Source organism: Bos grunniens, chromosome 3 (genome assembly GCF_055505025.1).
Source record: "Bos grunniens cultivar Pamir isolate PY7600 chromosome 3, Bosgru_T2T1.0, whole genome shotgun sequence".
NCBI lineage: Eukaryota > Metazoa > Chordata > Mammalia > Artiodactyla > Bovidae > Bos > Bos grunniens.
Window position 1 is genome coordinate 92,456,613 of NC_141167.1, and position 27,453 is coordinate 92,484,065.

General features: G+C 35.3%; 1 protein-coding gene across 10 annotated transcripts in view; it reads right to left on the bottom strand.

Moving 5' to 3' along the window:
* Positions 1-27,453, bottom strand: part of TRIM33 (tripartite motif containing 33) — a 144,935-nt gene that overhangs the window by 23,515 nt on the left and 93,967 nt on the right. For 7 of the 10 annotated variants that reach the window (XM_086391983.1, XM_086391980.1, XM_086391979.1 and 4 more), the window contains 7 exons: positions 19,756-19,872; positions 16,912-17,026; positions 14,735-14,881; positions 14,152-14,269; positions 12,488-12,759; positions 11,589-11,753; positions 4,815-5,015 (listed from right to left, as the gene is read on the bottom strand). In XM_086391983.1, the coding sequence (XP_086248109.1) occupies positions 4,815-5,015; positions 11,589-11,753; positions 12,488-12,759; positions 14,152-14,269; positions 14,735-14,860 (882 nt within the window). In that variant the 5' untranslated portion in view covers positions 14,861-14,881; positions 16,912-17,026; positions 19,756-19,872. Of the gene's footprint in view, positions 1-4,814; positions 5,016-11,568; positions 11,754-12,487; positions 12,760-14,151; positions 14,270-14,734; positions 14,882-16,911; positions 17,027-19,755; positions 19,873-27,453 lie in introns of all 10 variants that reach the window. The other 3 variants (XR_015160752.1, XR_015160753.1, XR_015160751.1) reach the window with 1 other exon arrangement.

Here is a 27,453-nt window from a genome sequence, read left to right on the forward strand (position 1 = left end):
CCACTCCAGTACTCTTGCCTGGAAAATCCCATGGACAGAAGAGCCTGGTAGGCTGCAGTCCATGGGGTCGCTAGGAGTCGGACACAACTGAGCGACTTCACTTTCACTTTTCACTTTCATGCATTGGAGAAGGAAATGGCAACCCACTCCAGTGTTCTTGCCTGGAGAATCCCAGGGACGGGGGAGCCTGGTGGGCTGCCGTCTATGGGGTCGCACAGAGTCGGACACAACTGAAGCGACTTAGCAGCAGCATATATCTGAAGATTTACTTTCTTAGCAACTTTCAAAGTCCTCCTCTCACACACACACAATTTTTATGTATAGTGACTGATGTTAACTAGAAATACTGCGGTAATCATTTTGCAATGTATACAAATATTAAATTACTATGTTGTACAACTGAAACTAAGTCAATCATACCTTAATTAAAAAAAAAGGTAAACAGGCCTTTCTCATAAAGCCCTTTAAAAACCAAATGTCACAGACATAAAAGGCAGAAAGTGAGAGCATGCTATGGGCTAGCTAGAGGGATGATTAAGAGATATGAAGAGTTGTGCCTGCTCAATGGTCACAGCTATTGGCCAAGGATTCACTTGTTAAGCTGTAACTACAGGAAAATCCCTAGCTGTAACTAAAGTTACCTAGAGAATTGTGAGGAAGAACAGTTCCCAATAAGGGCCACAGACAGAAGTTGAGCTATATATATCTCACCTAAAGGAGCAGATAGGATGATTCAAAACAGACATGAAAGTTCCACGTTACCTATTTCTATTGCCACTCCTTTTATACTCTCCCACCTACAGTCTGTATCTCTGGCCCAAGTGACAACCCTAGAGTCACCCTAGAGAAGAGTGAAAATATTAGGAAGAGGCAAACTGCAAGTACATAAAAGGGCTTCTCTGATGCCACCAGCCAGTGCAAGTATTTATCTCGATGTTTCATCAAGCATGGATTGAATCACTATAACTATAGTCAGAAGTCTAACTGGAAAAATATTAATTCACATATTTATTAAACCAATGTTAGTTAAGTGTCCTTGAATAACGGCATGGAACAGGTATGTGCTATATAAATAGTTTCTAAGAATTCAAAGGAAAAAGACAATCTACAAAGGAATGTAAATAATCAATGAACTGGACCTCGCTGGTGAGAATCTGCCTGCCAATGCAATGGACAAGGGTTTGATTCTTGATCCAAGGAGATACCACATGCCAGAGGGCAACTAAGCCCATGTGCCATAACTACTGAGCCCACGCTCTATACCCTGTGTGCCCTCGTGCCCTAGAGCCTGTGCTCTTCAGTAAGAAGCCACTGCAATGAGAAGCCCAAGCACCACAACTAGAGAGTAGCCCCCCTCTCCACAACCAGACAAAGCCCATGCAGCAAAGAAGACCCAGGGCAGCCATTAATGAATCAATAAACATTTTTTAAGCATCAATGAACCTAAAAAAAGATAAAAACTCACACAAATTAAAGAACTATACATGAAATCAACAAACATCATTTTTACCTATCACACTGGTAAAGATGTAAGACAGCCACTATCAGGAACACAGTACAGAATGGGTATTCTATAACATTTAAATTTACATATAAATATCAGAAAGACACATATGGTTTTCCCAAGACTTCATATTATCCAGTGTAGTATCCAAATAAATTACTATGTCAAGTATGGAAAACTGTTTACAAAGAATTTAACACTATTGTTTAATAACCTAATAATAAATAATTTAACACATCTATTGTTTAATAAATCTAATCTGAATACAATCTAATATTCACTTAACTATTCAAAAAGAATCCAGGTTCATCATATATTCCCTCAAAGTCAAAATTACTAACACATATTACAATTCTTCTGGAGATGAACAGTAAAGTCAAATAAAAAAATAATTCAACTTGAGAGAAGTCTATTTAAATCAACTTCTACTCTATACTGGATAGCTGGAATGACCAGTATTAAGATATATCAACGAATACCTGAAATTGCTTTGTATTTATTTCCTGTCTGCATTGCATAGTTAATGCTCCCTTGTCTGCTTCCTGTGTAACCTCCCCCCACATTTCTTTTTCACTATACCATAGAAAACTACAGGCTAGGAGAAAAAGTATGCAGTTCTTCAAGAGACTATAGGTTTACTTCCCCTTCTATTTTTGGTTGTACTTCTGTGGTAACCACCTCAAACTGCTTTAAAAACAGGCCTCAATGAGTATTTGCAAAGGAAGCATGTTAGCTGCTCAGCCACGTCCGACTCTCTGCAACCCTATGGACTGTAGCCCACCAGGCTCCTCTGTCCATAGAATTCTCCAGGCAAGAATACTGGATTGGGTTGCCATTTCCTGGATTTTCCTGACCCAGGGATCAAACCCGGGGCTTCTGCATTACAGGCAGATTCTTTACCATCTGAACCACAAGGGAAGCCCAGAGTATCGGCACAGATGTGGAATAACTAAAATCCTCACACACGGACACTGGTGAGAATATAAAACGGTGCAGCCACTGTGAAGAGCTGGGTAGTTCCTCAGAAACTTCTATGACCCTGAATTCTACTCCCAGAAATTTAGAAAACTGATGATCTATGTTCACAAAAACTTACACACACATGCTCACAGCAGCATTACTCCCAAGAGTCAAGAAGTAGAAACTCAAATGTCCATCAACTGATGGATAGATGAACAAGTTTGGTATATTCAGAGAACAGAATATTCAGACAAAAGAAGGAATTAAGTACTGATATATGCTACAACATAGATGGACCTGGTAAACATTATGCTAAGTGAAACAAGCCAGAAACAAAAGGCCACATATTGCATAATTTCATACATACAAAATCTCCAGAATAGGCAAATTCATAAAAACAAAATAAATTTGTGGTTTCCAGGGACTGGAAAAAGGAAAATGGAGAGTGACTGCAAATGGGTAGTTTTTTTTAGGGTGACAAAAATGTTCTGGAATTAGACAGTGGTGATGGTTGCACAATCTTGTGAATATACTAAGAACTACAGACTGTACTGTCCATTTCTTAAAAGTTGGGTCTCATGGTACGAGAATTATATCTCAATTTTTTAGAGCAGACAATACTTTAATAACCTGAAGTTACGCCATATGTCTGCAAGGAAGAAAAGGTTCATGACAGAAAACATGGATCCTGTTCTTTCTATCCCACTTAGAAAAACTAAAGATGGGAGGGGATATATTCTGGAACCTTTTGTCTTGATTTCAAAGCTCTTGCGCAAGGTGACAAGAAAAGTCTAGTAAGGGCTCATTTGCCTTATGATACCAAGGCTTTTCAAAAATGTGGAGCATCCTTCCTTCCTTCATCTGTTCTCTGTTAGAGTGGCCCTAGAAAATTATGTAAAGTTTGACATTAGCAACCTTTCTAAAGTTGCTAACCTTTGAAAGCTTCTTAAGAATTGGAAACAAGTCTTGTTTCTTTTTATCTTCAGCATCCACTTCAGCATGCAATGAGTGCTTGAATGACTCCTTTAACACTGTATCTAACTATCCCTGGTTGCCTAGAGCCCCTCAATACTCTACTTTTCCACACCTACAATCCCAAACCGTCTCCCTGCTATCTCTATGGGTAGCAGTGGGAGAGAAATGGATTTGTAATCAGGTGCTAGGCTTTGAAATGCAACTTACCATTTATTGGGTGACTGAGAAAGTCACTAACCTCTCTCACTCTCTTTCATGAAATAGGGATACTAGATATCATATGAGATGATTTCAAGCATTAAACCAACATTTTATAAATTACAAGCTTACAACTTACAAATTTTATTTTTTATCGATTTATTCCAAAATTCTACACTGTATAGTGCAGTACTCTTAACACCACTACACCTACCAATCACTTAGCCAAAAGATTTCTCCTATTACTAGGGAAACAATCAGATTACGAGAATTCATAAGTTAGTGATTCTGAAACAATTCTGAAGTTATAGAAACATCCTTTAAAACTATACTATAAATCCACTAAATACATTAAGAGAATTCATGAGTTAGTGATTCTGAAACAATTCTGAAGTTATAGAAACATCCTTTAAAACTATACTATAAATCCACTAAATACATAATTACTAAACTGCAGCCACGAAGTCTCACAGGTCCTAATGATTTAGTGATTTCACTGCTCCTTGCTCCCACAGTGACCCTTGACTCTGAATAACTCATACTATACATGAGATGACTCAATACAACCTTCAAGTTTTATATTTAATTTTTTAAAATGATTTTAATTCAAATACATTTATAAAATTTTAGAAGGCACCAAATAATATTTTTCTTCAGAAATAATGCTACAGGTGAAAGGGACACAACAGCTCAGAGACCCATCCTGCCCATCTTTTACTCCTCACTATTACTTCTCTCTCAGTACTGCCCCGTACATGCCTGATATCTACACCTTCCAACCTCCTCCTTTCTCAGTCAAACCTATTTGCACAAGTTTTTTTTGCACCTAACAGAAGATTCACAAAAATTTAATTTATTTTGGTCCTGGGTCTTCTCTCTGGATCTAAACCTTCTCTCTGGATCTAATGAAGCAAAAGTGCTGCATTAAACACTAGGTTTGCCTGTTGGCAGATGACACATAAGCAAAGCTGACGCCCTGTAGCTTTAAAATATTGAGAAGTACTAGGTCTAGCACGTGTAAATTTTTAAAATTCAAATATTCAGACCAATTTTTTTTGAAATTTCAAAACAAATATTGCAGCTGCATTAAAAAAAAATACAAAAGCAACCAGAAATATATACGCAACTCTCTAATTAACAATAGGTTTTAAATCTCTCATTCAACTTAAATACAAACCTGTATAGGTGGAATATCTGGCAGCGATGGCAGGTTTTCTGGATTGGTAACCGAAGGAATTAATTCTATTGCAGTAACAGATGGGCTGGTGGGACCTCGATTTGCATTCGCCATAGTAGCTGTAGTAGGGCTGGTTGGATTGACTGGGTTGTTATGTACTGACACAACAGGAAAGGGTCCAGCATGCCCTGGGTTTGAATGCTGTTAGGAAAAGAAGATGTTATCATTACTTGATCTGCCAGGATAGCCTAATATGAACGGTATCTTGATGACAATTTTCAGTTAAGTAAGGATACAAAAATTCAGTGTTTGATACCTGTGGCTGAGAGACAAAGAAATGGGCCCTTTCAAACTTATGCAGGAAAAATAAAATTCAAAGTTAGCCATTTCATTTTCTGTCCATTTTTGTATAGTATTTAGGAAAAAAAAACACTTGCCAATAATTGTACCCTGTCAATCTGGTGATATGATTTTACTTGAGAACAAAGATATATAAAAATAGATGATCTGGAAATCCCTAAAGTTTTCAATCATCAGACACAGAGAACCTCTGTTCCATCTATATTTCACTTTGACACTTTTGTCTTAATAAAAATAATTGTGTATTGTGTAACTAATATGGTAGAAAGAATGACAAATTTACAAATGGAAACATGGCTATCAATTCCTAACTCTTAATTCTGTGTGACTTTAGGCAAAATCACAATCTTGGTAATTTAGAAATGTGGAAAATGACAAATGAAAATGGACACCCGTCTTTCTGAGGGTTTTTATGAGGATCATTTAAGATAACATATAGAATTTAGAGAAGAGCTAACACCTATCCTACTCAAATTCTTCCAGAAAATTGTAGAGGAAGGTCAACTGCCAAACTCATTCTATGAGGCCACCATCACCCTAATACCAAAATCAAACAAAGATCCCACAAAAAAAGAAAACTACAGGCCAATATCGCTGATGAACATAGTTGCAAAAATCCTTAACAAAATTCTAGCAAACAGAATTCAACAACATATTAAAAAGATCACACATCACAACCAAGTGGGCTTTATCCCAGGGATGCAAGGATTCTTCAATATTTGCAAATCAACCAAATTGAAAGATAAAAACCATATGATATTCTCAATAGATGCAGAAAAAGCCTTTGACAAAATTCAACATCCATTAATGATCAAAACGCTCCAGAAAGCAGGTATGGAAGGAACATACCTCAATATAATAAAAGCCATAGACGATAAACCCACAGCAAACATTATCCTCAATGGTGAAAAACTGAAAGCATTTCCCCTAAAGTCAAGAACAAGACAAGGGTGCCCACTCTCACCACTACTATTCAACATAGTTTTAGAAGTTTTAGCCACAGCAATCAGAAAAGAAAAAGAAATAAAAGGAATCCAGACTGGAAAAGAAGAAGTAAAACTCTCACTGTATGCAGAGAACATGATCCTTGACATACAAAACCCTAAGGACACCACCAGAAAATTACTAGAACTAATCAATGAATATAGTAAAGCTGCAGGATATAAAATTAATACACAGAAATCCCTTGCATTCCTATACACTAACAATGAGAAAACAGAAAGAGTAATTAAGGAAATAATTCCATTCACTATTGCGTCAAAAAGAATAAAATACTTAGGAATAAATCTATCTAAAGAAACAAAACACCTATATACGGAAAACTATAAAACACTGATCAAAGAAATCAAAGATAACAACAATAGATGGAGAAATATACCATGTTCATGGATCAGAAGAATCAATATAGTGAAAATGAGTATACTACCCAAAGCAACCTATAGATTCAATGCAATCCCTATCAAGCTACCAATGGTATTTTTCACAGAACTAGAATAAATAATTTCACAATTTGTATGGAAATGCAAAAAACCTTGAATAGCCAAAGCCATATTGAGAATGAAGAATGGAACTGGAGGAATCAACCTACCTGACTTCACAGACTATGCTACAAAGCTACAGTCATTAAGACAGTATGGTACTGGCACAAAGAAATATAGATCAATGGGACAAAATAGAAAGTCCAGAGATAAATCCACGCACCTATGGACACCTTATCTTTGACAAAGGAGGCAAGAATATACAATGGAGAAAAGACAATCTCTTTAACAAGTGGTGCTAGGAAAACTGGTCAACTACTTGTAAAAGAATGAAACTAGAAGACTTTCTAACACCATACACAAAAATAAACTCAAAATGGATTAAAGATCTAAACATAAGACCAAAAACTATAAAACTCCTAGAGGACAACATAGGCAAAACACTCTCTGACATAAATCACAGCACGATCCTCTATGACCCACCTCCCACAGTAATGGAAATAAAAGCAAAAATAAACAAATGGGACCTAATTAAACTTAAAAGCTTTTGCACAACAAAGGAAACTATAAGCAAGGTGAAAAGACAGCCTTGAGAATGGGAGAAAATAATAGCAAACGAAGCAACTGGCAAAGGATTCATCTCAAAAATATACAAACAGCTCATGCAGCTCAATTCCAGAAAATGAACGACCCAATCAAAAAATGGGCCAAAGAACTAAACAGACATTTCTCCAAAGACATACAGATGGCTAACAAACACATGAAAAGATGCTAAACATCATTCAGTATCAGAGAAATGCAAATTAAAACCACAATGAGGTACCATCTCACGCCGGTCAGAATGGCTGCTATCCCAAAGTATACAAACAATAAATGCTGGAGAGGGTGCAGAGAAAAGGGAACCCTCTTACACTGTTTGTGGGAATGCAAACTAGTACAGCCACTATACAGAACAGTGTGGAGATTCCTTTAAAAACTGGAAATAGAACTGCCATACGACCCAGCAATCCCACTGCTGGGCATACACACTGAGGAAACCAGAATTGAAAGAGACACATGTACTTTTTAGCAATCACATCACACCACTTTTTACAGCGCTAGGGCATGGAAGCAACCTAGATGTCCAAGGGCAGACAAATAGATAAGGAAGTTGCGGTACATATACACAATGGAATATTACTCAGCTATTAAAAAGAATGCATTCGAATCAGTTCTAATGAGGTGGATGAAACTGGAGCCTATTATACAGAGTGAAGTAAGTCAGAAAGAAAAACACCAATACAGTATATTAACGCATATGTATGGAATTTAGAAAGATGCTAACGATGACTCTATATGCAAGACAGCAAAAGAGACACAGATGTAAAGAACAGACTTTTGGACTCTGTGGGAGAAGGCGAAGGTGGGGTGATTTGAGAGAAGAGCACTGAAACACGTATATTATCATATGTGAAATAGATCGCCAGTCCAGGTTTGATGCACGAGACAGGGCACTCAGGGCCGGTGCACTGGGATGACCCTGAGGGATGGGATGGGAAGCGAGGCGGGGAGGGTGGTTCAGGATGGGGGACACATGTACACCCATGGCTGATTCATGTCAATGAATGGCAAAAACCACTACAATACTGTAACGTAATTAGCTCCAATTAAAATAAATAAATTAACTTAAAAAAAAAAAGCTATGGTTTTTCCAGTAGTCATATATGGATGTGAGAGTTGGACTATAAAGAAAGCTGAGCACCAAAGAATTGATGCTTTTGAACTGTGGTGTTGGAGAAGACTCTTGAGAGTCCCTTGGACTGCAAGGACATCAAACCAGTCCATCCTAAAGGAAAATCAGTCCTGAATATTCATTGGAAGGACTGATGCTGAAGCTGAAACTCCAATACTTTGGCCACCCGATGCACAGAATTGACTCATTGGAAAAGACCCTGATGCTGGGAAAGACTGAAGGCAGGAGAAGGAGAAAACAGAGGATGAGCAGGTTGGATGGCATCACCAACTTGATGGACAAGAGTTTGAGCAAGTTTCGGGAGTTGGGTAATGGACAGGGAAGCCTGGCATCCATGGGATCGCAAAGAGTCAAACACGACTGATTGAACTGAACTGACATACAAAATAAACAAGCTACAAGGATATACTGTATAGCACAGAGAATATAACCAATATTTTATAACTATAAATGAAGTATAATCTTTGAAAATTGTGAATCACTATGTTGCACACCTGAAACACTATTGAAAATCAACTATATCTCAATTAAAAAAGAAAACAAAATGTTTGCAGTAGGTTTCTGATGTATTTTCTCAGGATAAAGAAAATTTCTTCTATTCAGTTTACAAGATTACCATCATTACTTTTATCAGATACCTTTCTGTATCCATTGAGATGATCCTTAATGTGGTGATTTAAACTAAGAGTTGTTTAATGTTCTTGTTTTCTCAAGATAAATTTAATTATACGTGATAAACATACATATATATGTGCTATGTAAAAAAATAAGAGATTAAAATCTCTGGGAAATAACTTAGTATACACATATAAACCATCTGAAATATTTTAAAACTTAAAATTCTAACAGTCAGTGATTTCTGTAGGACCCAAAGTCTAAGGACAAGGTCCTAAGATGGTTGGTCTGATTTTGTAGCTTCTGCACCATTCTAAAGGGTGTACCTGCCTCCTGGTACTATTTGAAGGCTTTCCAAGAACTAAGGGGTCATTGTGTATGTGAATACTTCTAAGGAAATTAAAATCTAGATAGTCAACCTTCATATATACTTTTTTCTGAAGAAAACCCAATTTACCTAAGAATGTACCATGGTCTGTGAGTTTTTCCCAACTATTTCTTTCAAAACTGCCCTTCTCCAAAAATAAGAAATAACACAGGACATCTCTAACTCATCTCTAATCTAATCCAACATATCGCCCCAGCATAAAACACACACACACACACACACACACACACACAAAAACAATGCTGAAGAGATAGGCAAATGTACAGTTGAAAATAAAGGCATCAATCAATCAGCAGACAGAGTGTCTGGCTCTAAAACCTGGGTAACAAATCTTTGGATTGAGCTCTGATGATACTTAATGATCAACAAAAATGACGAAAGGCCTAAAGAAGTTGTCAACTGGTAAATCAATGCTGAATTCTGACTTACTCTCAACAGTAAAAGGTAACAAACATACAAATATGCATAAATGAATAGGAAAGGAAAAAGGCTCTATCACATAAAGAAATGTATATCTCAAAGAATTTAATTTTTGTTCCCTAATATTCTTAAACCATGTAAATATATATCTTAAACTGTATAGGAATAATTGTAATGAAAATCTGGTCTAAAGAAAAAGTATTAATGCTTGATAACAGCATTCAGAATTTTAAAATAGAAAGACTTCTTTCCAGCAGAAAACTGCAACAAACTGATTCACAATTCTATCAAACATAAATATATTAAGATAAAATTCTATAAAAGTAGAAAATAAATTTAAGTCCAAGGAGAAAAAAGTATGTAATTTTGACTTTCAAAAAATAACTTGCTAAGATAAAGAAATATTGTATGATATCCCCTATATGTGGAATCTAAAAAGAAATAATACAAATGAACTTATTTATAAAACAGAAACAGATTCATAGACTTAGAAAACAAACTTATGGTTACCATGAGGGAACAATGGGGGCAAGGGACAGTCAGGGAGTTTTGGATCGATATGTACACACTGCTTTATTTAAAATGAATAACCAACAAGGAATAGCACAGGGAACTGTCAGTGTTACGTGCTAGCTTGATGGGAGAGGAATTTATGGGAGAATGGAGACATGTATATTTATGGCTGAGTCCCTTTGCTGTCCACCCAAAACTATCACAGCACTGTAAATCGGCTATAATCCAAGAGAAAATAAAAAAGTTTAAGAAAACAACAACAACAACAAAAACAATCTGCTACTGTATTTGGGACTCCAGTGAATCCACTTAAAAAATAATGCAAGGGTTTTACTTTATAATGTTAGTATTTATAATATGGTAGACAGTAAGCCCTGCAAAGGGCTTACTATTTAAACTTAAACTTGTAATGGAAGTTTTAAATGTCAACCTTCAAATGTGAGGTATACCTCACATACCGTAATATGTGAGGTATGTATTTTCCAAAAGTCTTTCAGAGGTAAATGAGCCAAAAAGTTGGAGGACCACTTCTCTAGGATGGTATTTGTGCAACTTTAGTATGCAGGTCCATCTAAATCAGTACAAGTTCACATATTTCTGAGTATTCCCCTCCTGTAAATTCTGATTCAATGGATATAGTTCAGAATGTATTTATGACAAGATGCCCCAGTAATTCTCATGGCCTTTATATCATACTTTGAGAAACATCACTCTAACAATGATAAAATGACCTTTTTTTTATATATCACCAGAAATCCTATGTAAAAGTAATCATACCTTCCTATACAATCTACTATTCAAGCAAAGATTAGAAAACATGCCACTCTAAACACAAGAGTAGGCATACCCATCTTAAAATAAACAACACTGAGTAAAGAGAGGAATAAAAAAGTCAAAATGTCATATTAAAAGATCAGAAGAATAATTTCAAGAAACTAAAGTTTTATTCTTAATTTTACCATTACCTCTAGGAACTCTGGGTAAATAATAAGCTCCTTTATTTTTCACTTCTGTAAAATGAATTGGTTGGACTAAATAAGGGATGCTCAACACAAAGTATACATTGGGTTTAAAGACATCAAAGAAGCTCTTAAAATTTAATACAAATTTTATGTGTATTTTCCTGGGACAGGAAGATAACACAGCATTAGTCAAATTCTCAAAGGTATCAATGACCACCCATCCTCCCTCCCACAACTGATTTTAAAAAATTGCTGTCTTTTAGTTTTAAAATTGTATGATTCTTACAAATGTAACTCTAGGCATACTTGTCTTTGGAGATGTGGCTGCATCATGGAATACTGAGGGCCGCTGTGCCTGGGTATCCCTGGTATTCGGGTAGCATTCTGAGCCAATCTCATTTGATGGGCTTGGAAAGCTCCACAATTCATGTTGCCTCTTTGCATTGCTTGAACACTGATCAATCTTGGAGGCTGCAAAAGGTATATATTGCATTTATGTAATAATATTTATAAATTTATCTTTCAATTATAAAATGTTACAGTAAAAATAATTTTCTCAGGATAGTAAAAAGTGTAAGTCATTCTGCTCGTGTCTTGCCCCAATCTCCTTCTCTTAGTCTAAGTGTGTTTCAAAGCCTATCAGCATTAACTTAATGAACCCCGGATGAACAGTTTTGATTTGGATGAGAGAGAAGAGAGCAGGGAAGATACAGGAAAGGAAATGATTTGACCAAAAGCCTAAAGAACGTATCAGATATCAGATAGAACACGGTTCTTTGACCCAAAACCACAGGTGCAGAATAAAAAAGATGTGGTATAGAGGGATAAAAGTGTGTATACCTCCACAGTGTGTGTGCTCAGTCGCTTAGTGTCAGACTCTTTGCCAAGAATACTGGAGTGGGATGCAATTTCCTACTTCAGGGGATCTTCCTGACCCAGTGATAGAATTTGTGTTTCCTGCATACCTCCATAGTACTAGTGAGTTAATTGTTTCCCATCATAGTATTTAACTCTTGTCCTTCCTCACACGTCCCCCACATCCCTGCCATATCCAAAGAAAAATGTTTAAACTGACCTTTGAGCTCTGTCCCTTGATCTCTGTCCCCATTAGTAACTTTGAAATGTGTAACTCACCTATATAGGACAGAGTATATACAGACTTGAGGTCTTCATAATTTGTCTCAGTAATGTGATACAACGCTCACCTGTTGCTGTAACATCTGAGGGGCTGCCTGTCTGGAGTGCTGCTGTGTTGTTGTTGTTGTTGTTGGTACGGGTGCAGGTGGCTGCTGCATCCTCATCTGCTGCAACTGCTGTTTCTGTGCATACACTTGCTGTTGCATATGTTGAAGGCGAAGCTGTGCTAAGTTAATCTGTCCAGGGGTTTTACTAATGTGGTTTGTCCCTGGAGGAACTTGCCCAACTACAACATTAGGAGTATAACCAGGAGCTGGTTTACTCTCTATTACTAGATTACCTGAAGGATTTAAAAAAAATGAGAGTAATTTGCATATAATCAACATCTACATCATGGACTAATCATTATATTTTCCTCTTTCCTCTGACAACTACCACCACTCAAAGCTCCCAATAGCACAATAACAAAGGGAGCTAGGGTCAAAGATGGTAACGGTCAGAAACCTAATATAGTCCAAAGCCAATTAATTGATTTCTGATTACTCAGAATGATATATTATCTGCCCTTATTATTTACACAAATGTACAGAAAATTAAACAGCTGAAAGATACACTATGAGAAGAGGCCCACCTAGTCAGTCTAAATAAATTCTCTCCTGAGGAGATTCAAGGATATCCGAGATTGCTAATACCGATTCCATCTGCCTTTGAACTGTCAAAATGTGCAGGGAAGAGTACTACACTGTTTTCTATGGACATGTTGAATGTTTTAAAACTATTACTATTTATATCCTTGGAAATGACAAATTCTCCTTCCTTTTTCCAGAGTCAAGTACTTTCTAGGAATAGAATGCATATTTTAGGAAGGTTTGATCTAAAGTAGAGTTGGCAAACCTTTTTCATGTAATAAGCCAGATTTTTAGGCTTTGCAGGCCACATAAGATCTGTCATATACTTTTTAACAACTCTTTAAAACATAAAAGCCAAACTTAGCTACCACATCACACAAAAACAGTTTGCTGATGCCTGATCTAAAGCTATAGCCAAACCTGAATATACACAAAGATTATTACTATTTTTACAAAAAGCCATTCATCTATGCTTTTACAGCTTCCAATGGTGAGCACTTGACTATTCTGAAAATAAGTTTAATCCATCTGTAGACAGCTCTAACTGTTGATTGGGGAAAGCAATGTTTTATTGTAAACTGAGCTGTTTATACATTTATCTATAATTTTCACCTACAGTCCTTAGATCCACATTGTGGAGTAACAAAAGCAAAGTCCATTTGGCTTCCATGTCAAAAGAGCTACTCTTATCTTTCAACCATACCTCAGAACATGGGATCTGGACACATTAGAATGCTGAAAGGCTTCCTCAAGTGGACAATTTTGTACCATTAATATATAAGCTACTAAGCATGTAAGAAATTATTTAGAGAAAAAACTCATTTGCTAAGTTTTTGACATGTAACAGTCCATAGCAATTTTAAAAGATATGGGGGAAAAAGTTAGAAATGATCCCTACTATTGAAAACTATACAGAGGAGACTCTCAACATTCTTAAAGATGTAATGAACAAAGCTGAAGTGAGTTTCCAATGAAGAACTTATCTTTCAAAAGTTTACATGCTAGAATGTCACTTAAAATCTTGAAGTACCTAAGATTTGTTTTAGCTGCTTTCTCCTAATTCAGTGTTCCAAATTATAGCCATACAACTAATTATTTCTTACCTAAATTGACTACATTCTTTGCCCAAAAGGTAGGATCACAATGGAAACGTATTGCTCCATTAGCAGCAGGGACAGGATCACACCGTGCTTTCAAAATATGGCGCAACTGAAAAGTAATCTTACAGGGAAAAAATCACATTAGTCTTAAAATTAAATACCACTTGAGAAAACAAACAAGATAAAGACATAATAAAACCTCATGTAGCCCCAGAGTGTCCATCTCAGATGAGACAGAATCAGTGTTTAAAAAAACTATATTAACAATCAAACACACATGCTTGAATTTCTGCCATTTCTGGTGCTAAACTACATTATACAAGTATTTCCAAAACCCATGATTGACTCAAACCTTAGTGTATGATTTCATTTATATGAAATTCTAGAAAATGACAAAAATCAGACTAGTGGCTGCAAAATGCTAGGGGTAGAGAAAAACAAAAAAACTTTTGCAGGTAATGGAAACTTCCTATATTTTGGTGTGATGGTCATTACTTCTACTGAAATTCAAAATGTAAATTTAAATAGGTGTAAGTAACACCTTAATAAGGTCAACTTAAAGAAAAAGAAGGTACTGGGGTCTCACCAGTCGCTTGCTGTACAGTAGTGCCGTGCTGCTACCACTTGCAATTGCCCAGTTAGTAAAGTTCATAACGTGTTTCACCTGCCGGGAAAGGCCTGTGATGTCATTCTGTTGCTGTAGTAACTTCATCTGTCTTTCTTTTGTAACATTCTGAAACAGAACAAGAGGTTCACTGAGGAATTACTATATATATCAGTTCAATTTCTATCACAAATGAACATAGTACTTATATTTATCTTTAAATATGGGATAACTTAAGCTCCTCATTATTTAATGAGTCTATGTTCAAGGACAAAGTTACTAACAAAAGAGGGACTAAAATTTAGTTCTTAGTTCTCTGGGCTAAAATAGACATTGTATATACAGAAACTAATGTTAATTATGTCTTCCTTCTCCTTCAGAAGATGAAAAGTCTTTGTTAAAAATAGTGTCCTTCTATTAGGCTAATCTAATATATAGAGCTTATGACTTATGAGCTGACCTTTAGAAATAATTTTATTATCTTAACTCAGTACACTTCTCAGGCCAAAGAAAATTTTGTGTTACCAGTGCCATCTACTGGTGTGGCAATGAGGCTGAAAAAACCTATTATTTTAAATATTAAGACAAAAGGAGAAAGATGAATTGCAGAGTGGAAGCAAAGATCAATTTGAGGAAAATGCTGCAAAGGAAAAATAAACTGCTTTCTGGGGATGAAACTTCCCAGAAGGAATAGAGGATGCTCTATGTCCTTTGACTTTCAGCATGCTAAACAACTTGCCTCTTCGGTCTTAACCACTTTCTTACAAGTGATTCAACTGAGTTTACTGAACAATATTTCTCCTAAGGAAATAACTTGCTCACTTTATAATGTAAATTAGTAGATAAAAATATTCAACTGATGGGAGTTTTATTTACAACTTCCCAGAAAATCATCCCTTTTATAAAGTTTAGGAAAACCTCTATTTTACAAAGTTTAGAAACATAGTACACTAGAAAATATCTATTGCTTAAATTATCAGCATGTTAGAAATATGTGGCAGATTTATCATTAGGTATTAGTGTATATTTTAGCAATAAAAGGCACTTTAATTCAAAACTTTTAATTCAAAAGTTCTTGAAATGGTTTCAGAACATTACTTTAGACTTATAATTAAAATGTATTTACTGTAAGTTAAAAGGTATCAAAAATAATTGCCTGCTCATGCTCTCCCTTTACAAGGTCCTTTTTAAAATAAAAATCTATTAAGGTTAAATGCAACTAGGCTGGATATACAACAGTCATAAGAAACCTCAAACTAACAATATGTGTGAGAGTACTTTTAATCTCACAATAGTGGAACAATGGCAACATGTATTTCAAAAGACAGAAATTCAGAAATCCTACTCTGCTGACATATACTGCTGACATATATTTATATGTAATTATGCCTAATATTTCACAATTTTGAAGAAAGCAATAGCAACAGAAAAAAAATCTATGAAAAATTTGAGGTTAATAGTAACTAAAAGTTAATCAAATATCCATGTAATTTATTACTTTTCAATTCTGCTTTAAATGTAACCCCATATTACCTAAGCCAATTTAAAACCACAAAATTTTGAGAACAATCAACTGTGGTCAGTAGAGTCTCTGATTAAAACAATCTGGATTTCACAAATTGACTGGCTTCTCATCTAGAAATTTAAATCATATATTAACCTCAAAATATGCAACATAAAGACATAATACAACAAAATTACCAGTAAATTTAAAGTTTATAAATTTCAAAATGAATAGCATTTTTAGGAAAACTATGGAACATTAAAAAATAAAATGAAGCACCCGCATGAGTCAGTAAGACTCCCAATATACATTCACACGTAAAAGTTAAACTGAGGGCCCATCTGAGGGGAGAAGAGGGAGTGTGGCAGGTCAGCTTTGTCTTCATTTATATCACATTTTAGTAATAATTCTTTCATTTCTAAGAGGCCAACACTATCTCCTAACTGATATAGCTAAAGTATTATTAATTAAATTGGGCTATAAAGTAACTAACTTGAAAAGAGGATTTTCCAATTAAAAAAACACACGAAAAAATTTTTAACTGACTTTACTTTCATACCCCCCACAACCAATCTAAAAGAGCTTTCAATAAACATTAAAAACAGCTAAAGAGCAAGAGAAGCAGTTTTTGTTTTATTTTGGCTTTGAACCATACCTCTAGCTGCTGTAAGAGAGATTTTCCTTTCTTATTAATTTCATTGATAAGGGTGAAAATGGCCACTTTAATTTCCTGTTCTACTCGTTTGTTAGTCTCATTTACTTCTTTTATCCTGAATAAGAGAAATGCATCATTAGGTTATCGACTTATCCTACGTCTCTGAATTACCAACTGTAACAGAAATTCATCCAACTGGGCACTTAAACGAGTAATTAAATTTATGTCAAATGTACAACTTATGTTTTGGCAGGCCTGACCACTCAATTTGGCCCAAACAAGTTATGTATATAGACAAAGAATGAATTAAATATTTAGTAATTTTAAATTAAGTTCATAAAGGACAGTTTATTACACTACATGGCAATCTCCTTTAGTTTCTATGACATGAAAGTGATATACAAACATCTGCCATCAATGATTGCTGGTTAGTGTTAAATATGGCACATTGGTTCTATTTAATCATAGTGCTTTTCAAGAACAATGAGCAAAGAACCAATGTTGCAACCAATACTATTATCTTTTGAAATAGCAGGAAGCGTAGAAGCATTTAGGTTCACTTATAACTACTTCAAATGTGAATTCATATATACTCATTGCATGGGTTTTTCTCAAAATGACTTACTTCTCAAAATGTTTTAAGGGAATAAAACACTTTCATTCCTTTTATAAAAATAGCTGTTAAATGTTTTAGAAATAAATACAAGCTACCATTAAGTTATAAAAATTTTGGTTGCAAATATGAAATAGCCAATACCTTGCTATTTATAAAATAGGAAGAGAAAAATCCCACAAATATAAATACATAAAATGTTAACAAACAATCATAAGATGGTAACCTTCAACTTTTACACATTCTACTTTTATACAAACTATAACTAACACTTTCAACCACTAAAATTGCCTTTCATTTATCAAGTACAAATTTGAATAACTTGAATACACTGGATCAAGAATGTAGTTTTCCCTCCTTTGTACATCAGGCACTGATTTGAAAGTTTTACTCAGTGCTGTCCTTATCTTATTAAAGTGAGTACAGGACAAGTTTTTTTAAATCAGAGTGCTAATTACTAGTGCTAAGAAATACATGACTCAAAATGATTCGGAAAGGAAGGGGAGGTTCAAGAGGGAGGGAACATACACATACCTATGGCTGATTCATGCATGGCAGAACCAACACAACATTGTAAAGCAATTATCCTCCCATTAAAAATAAATAAATTAAAAAAAAAAAAAAAAAAAAAGATTCAGCCAAAGGTTGAAATCATTAAGCATGCTGACAGTAGAGTCAAACACCCCTAGGTTTAAGCATGGATAATTTACATTCAATTGTAAAGGAAGAGAAAAATAAATGAATGTACATTAAAAAATGGAGAAAAGTCATCGAAGAATTTAAAAGAAGTATAATTATAGATTTTAATCTTAAATGCTTTATTTTAAAGCTTTCTGGAGATGAAATTCTTTCTCCAACCATCTGTAATCATACGACACATAAGCCTCACTTGTCTATACAGACTGAGGAACATTTATACAAAATATGCATAACATACATGGTATAAAAATACAGGACTGCATATGAATTCTCTCTCTATCCTTTGTCTGAAAAGGATAACCATCTGTAATTTATGAGAAGACAGTTAGCCTCTCCAATATCATCTACAATATAACAGCATAAAAAACATCCTGACATAACCACAAGAACTAGTGGTTCCTGACTAGTATATGTGTATATATATTTACATATTGTCTACACTCTCTGAGGAGCCTCTATTTTCCTTTGGTATAACCTTTTAGGATGAAAGTTATAACATCTCTTAATGTCTAACATATTATTACCTAATATACTATATAATCACCATTCATTCATCTTCAATATTTTAAGTATTTAATGGGTCTTTTTAAATCATCAAAAATTAATTTTAATATTCTAGAGATCCTAGAAGTCTTAATTTTGTGAGTCTAAAGAATAAAAACATATGAACCCTTATTCATACCTCTAGGAACATAGGGGTTTTAATTATGCCAGCTCCAAGTGTTTGTCTGCAAGGACTCCTTTAAGAGTCCTAATCTTCTTAACCTACTCACTTATGAACTTAGTCCCAACAGCCATTGTGGGTTTTTTGTGTCTGTTTTTGTTTGTTTTTCTGTGGCCACACTGCATGATCCGAGTCCCCTAACTAGGAATCAAACCCATGGCCCCTGGAGTAGAAGTATGGAGTCTTAACCACTGGACCACCAGAAAAGTCTCAGTCCCACGTGCTTTATCAACAAATTTAGTTAATTTAGAAATTAACAAAAATAGGATTTCTAAAAACTATTGTTGTTGTTCTAAAAACTAGTGTTGGTGATTTTAAAAAGCTAAAATTTGAGGGTTTACTATGTGCCAGAAACTGTGTTCTCATAATAATACAACTAAGATAAGTACTGTTTTTATTTTATTTTATTTTTTTTGATAAGTACTGTTTTTAATGTTTGTTTTACAGATGGAAAATTTGCCCACCGTTCTTCATATTCTCTCCTCTGTCTTCCACAGTCTCTAGTCAAAATTTTATAATTTAACTCTTTATACAATAATTGCTTTTTCTACACTTAACTAAGCCTTATGAAGACTAGAGTGATATTAACTATATAACAGTCAATGATGTATCCTAAATGAGTATCCAAAATTTTAGTGAATTAAATTTTCTTTAATAAACATCATAATCCAACCTCAAATCATTTACTCCTCAAAAAAAAAAATCTTTTCTATATATGCTTAATATAGAAGGAAAACAAATTTAAACTGGACCCACTGTGTTTAATAATCCTTAATGTGAAATTTTGGTTTTAAGGAACCACACTTACCTATTCTGCACCTGAGTAGCTGCAAAATGAACATAATTCTTCTTCTCAAGAAGCTTAGCCAGTAGATTCTCAATTGCACCTTTCTGGTTTTGAAAAGCTTCTTCCAAAAACTGATACCTTCAAAACAAACAAACAAAAAAAAATTACATTTAAAACAGAAAATTTATGACTGTGATTTGGGAATGAAAACTGCTGGATGAGTCAATCTTGAAACCTTAAATGATCAACATTCTAAGAAGGACACACACCCCTTACATCACCAGCAACTTTTAACTATCAATTCCCCTTCACTCTTAACCTGACCCAGTGAATCCACTATAAAACAAACAAAATCACTCAAAACTGCTCAAGTGTTCTTACATTAGAGTTTTGATTCAGGATTGCATTTTTTAAAAATCCAAATACTGGCATGAGTTATATACATTTTAAATCAGAAAATATAATCACATTGCACAAAATACTTTCAAAGGTGGGAAAACTTTCCACAATTTCAAAATCATAAAATCACTGCTACTATTGTAATATATGTGTGTGTTAGTTGCTCAGTCATGTCGAACTCTTTGCAACTCCATGGACTATAGCCCACCAGGCTCCTCTGTCCATGGAATTCATCAGGCAAGAATACTGGAGTGGGTTGCCACTTCCTTCTCCAGGGGATCTTCCCGACCCAGGGATCAAATCCATGTCTCCTGCATCGCAGGCAGATTCTTTACCATCTGAGCCACCAGGAAAATCATACAGAAATACAATATAAAAGATCTGAAGAAGAGAGAAGGGGAAGATCAGCTAGAACTCTAAAGATAGTAGTTCAGATGATCAGGGTACAGTACTAATGGGTATAGCTGAATAAACAAGCTTGAACAATGGTCTCTGACTTTGTCACAGTGATCAACATTTTTGGTAATTTGAAAGTTTAACTGGAGCCATAACATCCATGATATAACCTAAAAACTGAACGCCTAGCTAAGGCAGAATCAAGAAAAGATTGCCAGAAAAGAGAAGCTCAAGGCACTGAAGAAGTTTTCATTGTCTATGTGGACACAGATCATTAAAGTAAAAGCAGAAATTGAGATGCAGAGGAAGGCTATGAGCACCTAAATGTCTGTACCTTTAGTAAAGGTCTCCATTGTGGTAAATACAGGAGGAAAGGCTATGGAGTTGTTAACAAAAGGAAAGTTTGCTGAGTGGTGGGGTTTAAGATGTAAAGGAAAAATTGAGAGAATTAGAATGCAAAGTTTAGAACAATAGGGTGAGTGCGGTTACACAAAATGGCTGGCAAATGAGGTTTTTATTTTGTGCATTAAGAATTTTTTATTATAGTGAAATATACATAACAGGCATATCATTTTACGATTTTCAAGGAGAAAAATTTTAAAGCAAAAAAAAAGAACCTATCTACAATGTAAAATCTAGCACATGATAACTTGTATGATATATTAACTAAACAGCACAAAAGCATGTGAGTATTTTAATTTAAAAGGCTTTTAAAAGAGGTTCTGTTACAAAGGTGAGCCAGACTATTCCTTCATTGAAGAAACATTAAAGGAACAACATTTGATTCATTTCCTATACCATTTATTTCTCAAAGGCCAAAATGAAATTTTACTTTGTTTAATCTGTATGGACAAAGCAGGAATATGAGATTTCCACGCTAACCCTTTTGACTTAAGCTTTACATTGTAAAGAAGAAAGATCTTTTGACCCAGAGTTTAAATATGTCAGCAAACAAGAAGGCATTGGGCAGAAAGGTCAACTAGTACCATAACTTACAAAATTTTAATTCATGAAATTTAAATCTGTACAATTTTATTTTTCTCAACTCAAAATAATGTTTCAGAATCCTACTTCTATAAATGTCTTACTGCATTCATATGCACAAGCAGGAAGCAAATACACCATGATACACCTAGGAGACAGTATATTCCCTTTTCTGCCTTCATATAGGTGTTGACATCTACACTGGATGTTAAAGGGTGAGTAAGACCTTTCTAGGTAAACAAACCTGGGAGAAAGGTAAGAGCTTTCACTGGGGTAAACAATCTGAATGTACAAAAGCACACAGTTCTGAAGTCATCTGTAAGTTTCAGGGCTAAGGAAAAGACAAAGCTAGAAAAACAGGGAGGTACCAGGTGTTAAACACAACTGTACATTTTGCTGAAGGTGGACTCAGATAATAAATAACAGTTAACCATCAAGATTGGTAAAACACTGATAATCAGATTTGCTTCCATTCACTTGAATGAATGTCTACTGTATTACTAGAAGAAAAATACTAACGAGCTTGAAAACCAAATGAACAATACAGTAGTTTTGGCTACAAGCTCCTTCTGATTCTCTTAGCTAACAGAATAAACTAACACTGAGTTTTCTTTTTGAACGAATCAATGTTAATAGTTGAAATACTTCAGAAATGAGGGGGAAGAACAACTAATAAATGGATCAAGCACAATTTTTTTAACATGTAATATGCAGTTTCTTAGATTTTAATCTTGCATATGAAGCAGTGATTCTTAACATGGAATTCTTCACCACAGTGACTTATTTTGTGTATTTCAACATGTCTATATAAAAATTACGCACGCAAACTTAGTAATGATGGGCTTACAAGTTAAGACTTTTTCTCCTTTTGGCTAGAATTATAGAAACTCAGTATAACATGTATACTACCAATTATCATGTTTTGAACAGAATCATTATGCTTATACATATATATCAATTTATTGACAAATAAACTATTATTTAAAGCTATTTGCTAAGTTTTTGAAAAGAGGGCTCTCATAAGTATGGGAAGTGAATAAAGGATTTTTCCGAAGGCTGAGAATCACTTAGCTAAAACTGCAAACTGTAACTTCTGAATGCACATTTAAAGTCTTATCAGACCCTGAGTTGTAAAAGGATGCCACTCTATTTGCCAAGTAATTATTCTTAGTAACTGTCAGAGTGTTTAACAGTTGATAAGATTTTACTCTGGCTACTTCCAGGGAAATATATCATCTTAGTTTGTATGCAAACTGATTGTCTAGGTAAACATCCTTTAAACCTGATATGTAGCAATTCCGATTCAGTTTCTTCCTTAAATCAGTTATCTATAAAATTTCATAAATACAAATTATATAAATTTTCAAGCATAGATTAAAGCACAGATTCAATCCCACAGAACCAATCATCCACTTACAAAAAGTATCCATTTATAGCTAATTTTTTCAGTATACTCACCTATTCTATCCTCAAGATTACTCTGAAAAATAGTCCAAACGTAATTTATCTAAGCATTTATCAATCTAGAAATAACAATTAGCTCATTTTGAGAACTTACAATGTTTTCAGGCATTTTGCTAAGTATCTTACATGGATTCTCATTAAATCTTTAGAAAGACTTAATAACTAAGTAATATTACAGTCGTCACAGTAACATGATTTGGACAACTTTCTATGTCTCAGGTCTTCTTCAGAAAAATATAGAATAATCATATCTTACAGGATTAGTCCAAGAATTAAATTGATCAAAAAAATATAAAACACTTAAATAAACATACTATTTTGCTTATTAAAGCACAGTAAAGGCTTAAAGCTGTTTATCACTGATATTTTTAGCAATATTTTAAAATGATTTGCATTGTTTAAAATAAAATACCTCAATCCAACAACAACAACAAAAGACCTACAGCATACATAAAGACTTCATAATAGTACTCGGGAGAATTTTAAACTGAGGTTATGTTCCTTACTCAAGGCAATATGCAAAAGGGAGATGATAATGCCATAAGGATTCAACAACAGCTCTATGAAGACCTACAACACCTTCTAGAACTAACACCCAAAAAAGATGTCCTTTTCATTATAGGGGACTGGAATGCAAAAGTAGGAAGTCAAGAGATACCTGTAGTAATAGGCCAATTTGGCCTTGGAGTACAAAATGAAGCAGGGCAAAGGCTAATAGAGTTCTGCCAAGAGAACGCACCACCGGTCATAGCAAATACCCTCTTCCAACAACACAAGAGAAGACTCTACACATGGACATCACCAGATGGTTGACACTGAAATCAGACTGATTATATTCTTTGCAGCCAAAGATGGAAAAGCTCTATACAGTCAGCAAAAACAAGACCGGGAGCTGACTGTGGTTCAGATCATGAACTCCTTATTGCCAAATTCAGACTGAAATTGAAGAAAGTGGAGAAAACCACTAGACCATTCAGGTATGACCTAAATCAAATCCCTTATACTATACCGTCAAAGTGAGAAACAGATTTAAGGGACTAGATCTGATAGAGTGCCTGATGAACTATGGATGGAGGTTCGTGACATTGCACAGGAGACAGGAATCAAGACCATCTCCAAAAAACAGAAGTGAAGAAAAGCTAAATGGCTGTCTGAGGAGGGCTTACAAATAGCTGTGAAAAGAAGAGAAGCAAAAAGCAAAGGAGAAAAGGAAAGATATACCTATTTGAGTGCAGAGTTCCAAAGAATAGCAAGGAGAGATAAGAAAGCCTTCCTCAGCAATCAATGCAAAGAAATAAGAGGAAAACAATAGAATGGGAAATACTAGAGATCTCTTCAAGAAAATTAGAGATACCAAGGGAACATTTCATGCAAAGATGGGCTCAATAAAGGACAGAAATGGTGTGGACCTAACAAAAGCAGAAGATATTAAGAAGTAGCAAAAATACACAGAAGAACTGTACAAAAAAGATCTTCACAACTCAGATAATCATGATGGTGAGATCACTCACCTAGAGCCAGACATCCTGGAATGTGAAGTCAAGTGGGCCTTAGGAAGCATCACTACGAACAAAGCTAGTGGAGGTGATGGAATTCCAGTTGAGCTATTTCAAATCCTGAAAGATGATGCTGTGAAAGTCCTGCACTCAATATGCAGGCAAATTTGGAAAACTCAGCAGCGGCCACAGGACTGGAAAAGGTCAGTTTTCATTCCAATTCCAAAGAAAGGCAATGCCAAAGAATGCTCCAACTACCGCACAATTGTACTCATCTCTCACGCTAGTAAAGTAATGCTCAAAATTCTCCAAACCAGGCTTCAGCAATATGTGAACCATGAACTTCCAGATGTTCAAGCTGGTTTTAGAAAAGGCAGAGGAACCAGAGATCAAATTGTCAACATCTGCTGGATCATGGAAAAAGCAAGAGAGTTCCAGAAAAACATCTATTTCTGGTTTATTGACTATGCCAAAGCCTTTGACTGTGTGGATCACAATTAACTGTGGAAAATTCTGAAAGAGATGGGAATACCAGACCACCTGACCTGCCTCTTGAGAAACCTGTATGCAGGTCAGGAAGCAACAGTTAGGACCGGACAGGGAACAACAGACTGGTTCCAAATAGGAAAAGGAGTACATCAAGGCTGTATATTGTCACCCTGCTTATTTAACTTATATGCAGAGTACATCATGAGAAATGCTGGGCTGGAGGAAGCACATGCTGGAATCAAGATTGCCAGGAGGAATATCAATAACCTCAGATATGCAGATGACATCACCCTTATGGCAGAAAGTGAAGAAGAACTAAAGAACCTCTTGATGAAAGTGAAAGCGGAGAGTGAAAAAGCTGGCTTAAAGCTCAACATTCAGAAAACTAAGATCATGGCATCTGGTCCCATCACTTCATGGGAAATAGATGGGAAAACAGTGGACACAGTGGCTGACTTTATTTTTCTGGGCTCCAAAATCACTGCAGATAGTGATTGGAGCCATGAAATTAAAAGATGCTTGCTCCTTGGAAGGAAAGTTATGACCAATCTAGATAGCATATTAAAGAGCAGAGACATTACTTTGCCAACAAAGGTCCGTCTAGTCAAGGCTATGGTTTTTCCAGTGGTCATGTATGGATGTGAGAGTTGGACTGTGAAGAAGGCTGAGCACCGAAGAATTGATGCTTTTGAACTGTGGTGTTGGAGAAGATTTTTGAGAGTCCCTTGGACTGCAAGGAGATCCAACCAGTCTATCCTAAGGAGATCAGTCCTGGGTGTTCATTGGAAGGACTGATGTTGAAGCTGAAACTCCAATACTTTGGCCACCTCATGCAAAGAGCTGACTCATTGGAAAAGACCCTGATGCTGGGAAAGATTGAGGGCAGGAGGAGAAGGGGATGAAAGAGAATGAGATGGTTGGATGGCATCACCAACTCGATGGACATGGGTTTGGGTGGATTCCAGGAGTTGGTGATGGACAGGGAGGCCTGGCGTGCTGCGGTTCATGGGGTCACAAAAAGTCAGAGACGACTGAGCGACTGAACTGAACAGCTGCAGAGAGCATGCACTCTGAGCACACATGATGAGAACCAAAAGGATAGAAATCTCAAGAAAGCTTGGGGAAGACATTACGATTCTCATTAAATAGAAAATGAACAGAAGAAAAACTAAGTCACGAAAGGAACACAATGACATCAACTCATGTTTCAGTTACTGAAAACTTCATTAGTAGAACAAGCTGTTACTTTACATTGCTACCTTTCTTCAAATTTCCTAATCTTTTCTTTTGTAACATCCAACCTGCTCTTAATTCCATCTGAAATCAAACAGAAAAAAACTGGAGGAGAGACCAATAGAGGAACAGTGAGTTTTAGGACAACTGTAATAAAATTAATACATGTATGACTGGCATCCCCAAATGGGGAGGGAGAGGGAAGAGGCAATAAATATTGGAAGAAATTGTAACAGTGGAATAAAATTTCCCGAATTTGACAAAAACTATAAAATGTATATAGATCTAAGCAGCTCAACACCCTCCAAGCACAAGAAACATTTTAAAAATTACACAAAGATATATTGTGTTCAATCTGCTTAAAGTTGATAATAAAGAAAAATTTTAAGTACCAAGAGGAGAAAAGATATATTATGTACAGAGGAGTAAAGACAGAACAGTATCTAATGAAATAATCATATGGTTTTTATCTTTCAGTTTGGCATATCATACTGATTGATTTGCAAATACTGAAGAATCCTTGCTTCCTAGCATAAAGCCCACTTGATCATAATGTATGATCTTTCTAATATGTTGGATTCTTTTTGCTAGAGTTTTGTTGAGGATTTTTGCATCTATATTCATCAGTGATACTGGACTGTTGTTTTTTTTGTGTGTGGCATCTTTGTGGTTTTGGTGTCAGGGTGATCATAGCCTTGTAGAATGAGTTTGGGAGTTTTTCTTCCTCTGCATTTTTCTGGAAGAGTTTGAGTAGGATAGGTGTTAGCTCTTATCTGAATTTTTGGAAGAATTCACCTGTGAAGCTACCTGGTTCTGGGCTTTTGTTTGTTGGAAGATTTTTTATTATAGTTTTGCATGTATAAAGAATGAAACTAGAACAGTTTCTAACACCATACACAAAAATAAACTTCAAATGGATTAAAGACCTAAATGTAAGACCAGAAACTATAAAACTTTTAGAGGAAAACAAAGGCAGAACACTCTGCAACATAAATCACAGCAAGATCCTCTATGACCCACCTCTCAGAGTAATGGAAATAAAAACAAAAATAAACAAACGGGACCCAATTAAACTTAAAAGCTTTTGCAAAATGAAGGAAACTATAAGCAAACTGAAAAGACAGCCCTCAAAATGGGAGAAAATAATAGCAAATGAATTAACTGACAAAGAGTTGATCTCCAAAATATACAAACAGTTCATGCAGCTCAATACCAGAAAAATGAATGACCCAATCAAAAAGTAGGCAAAAGACTTAGA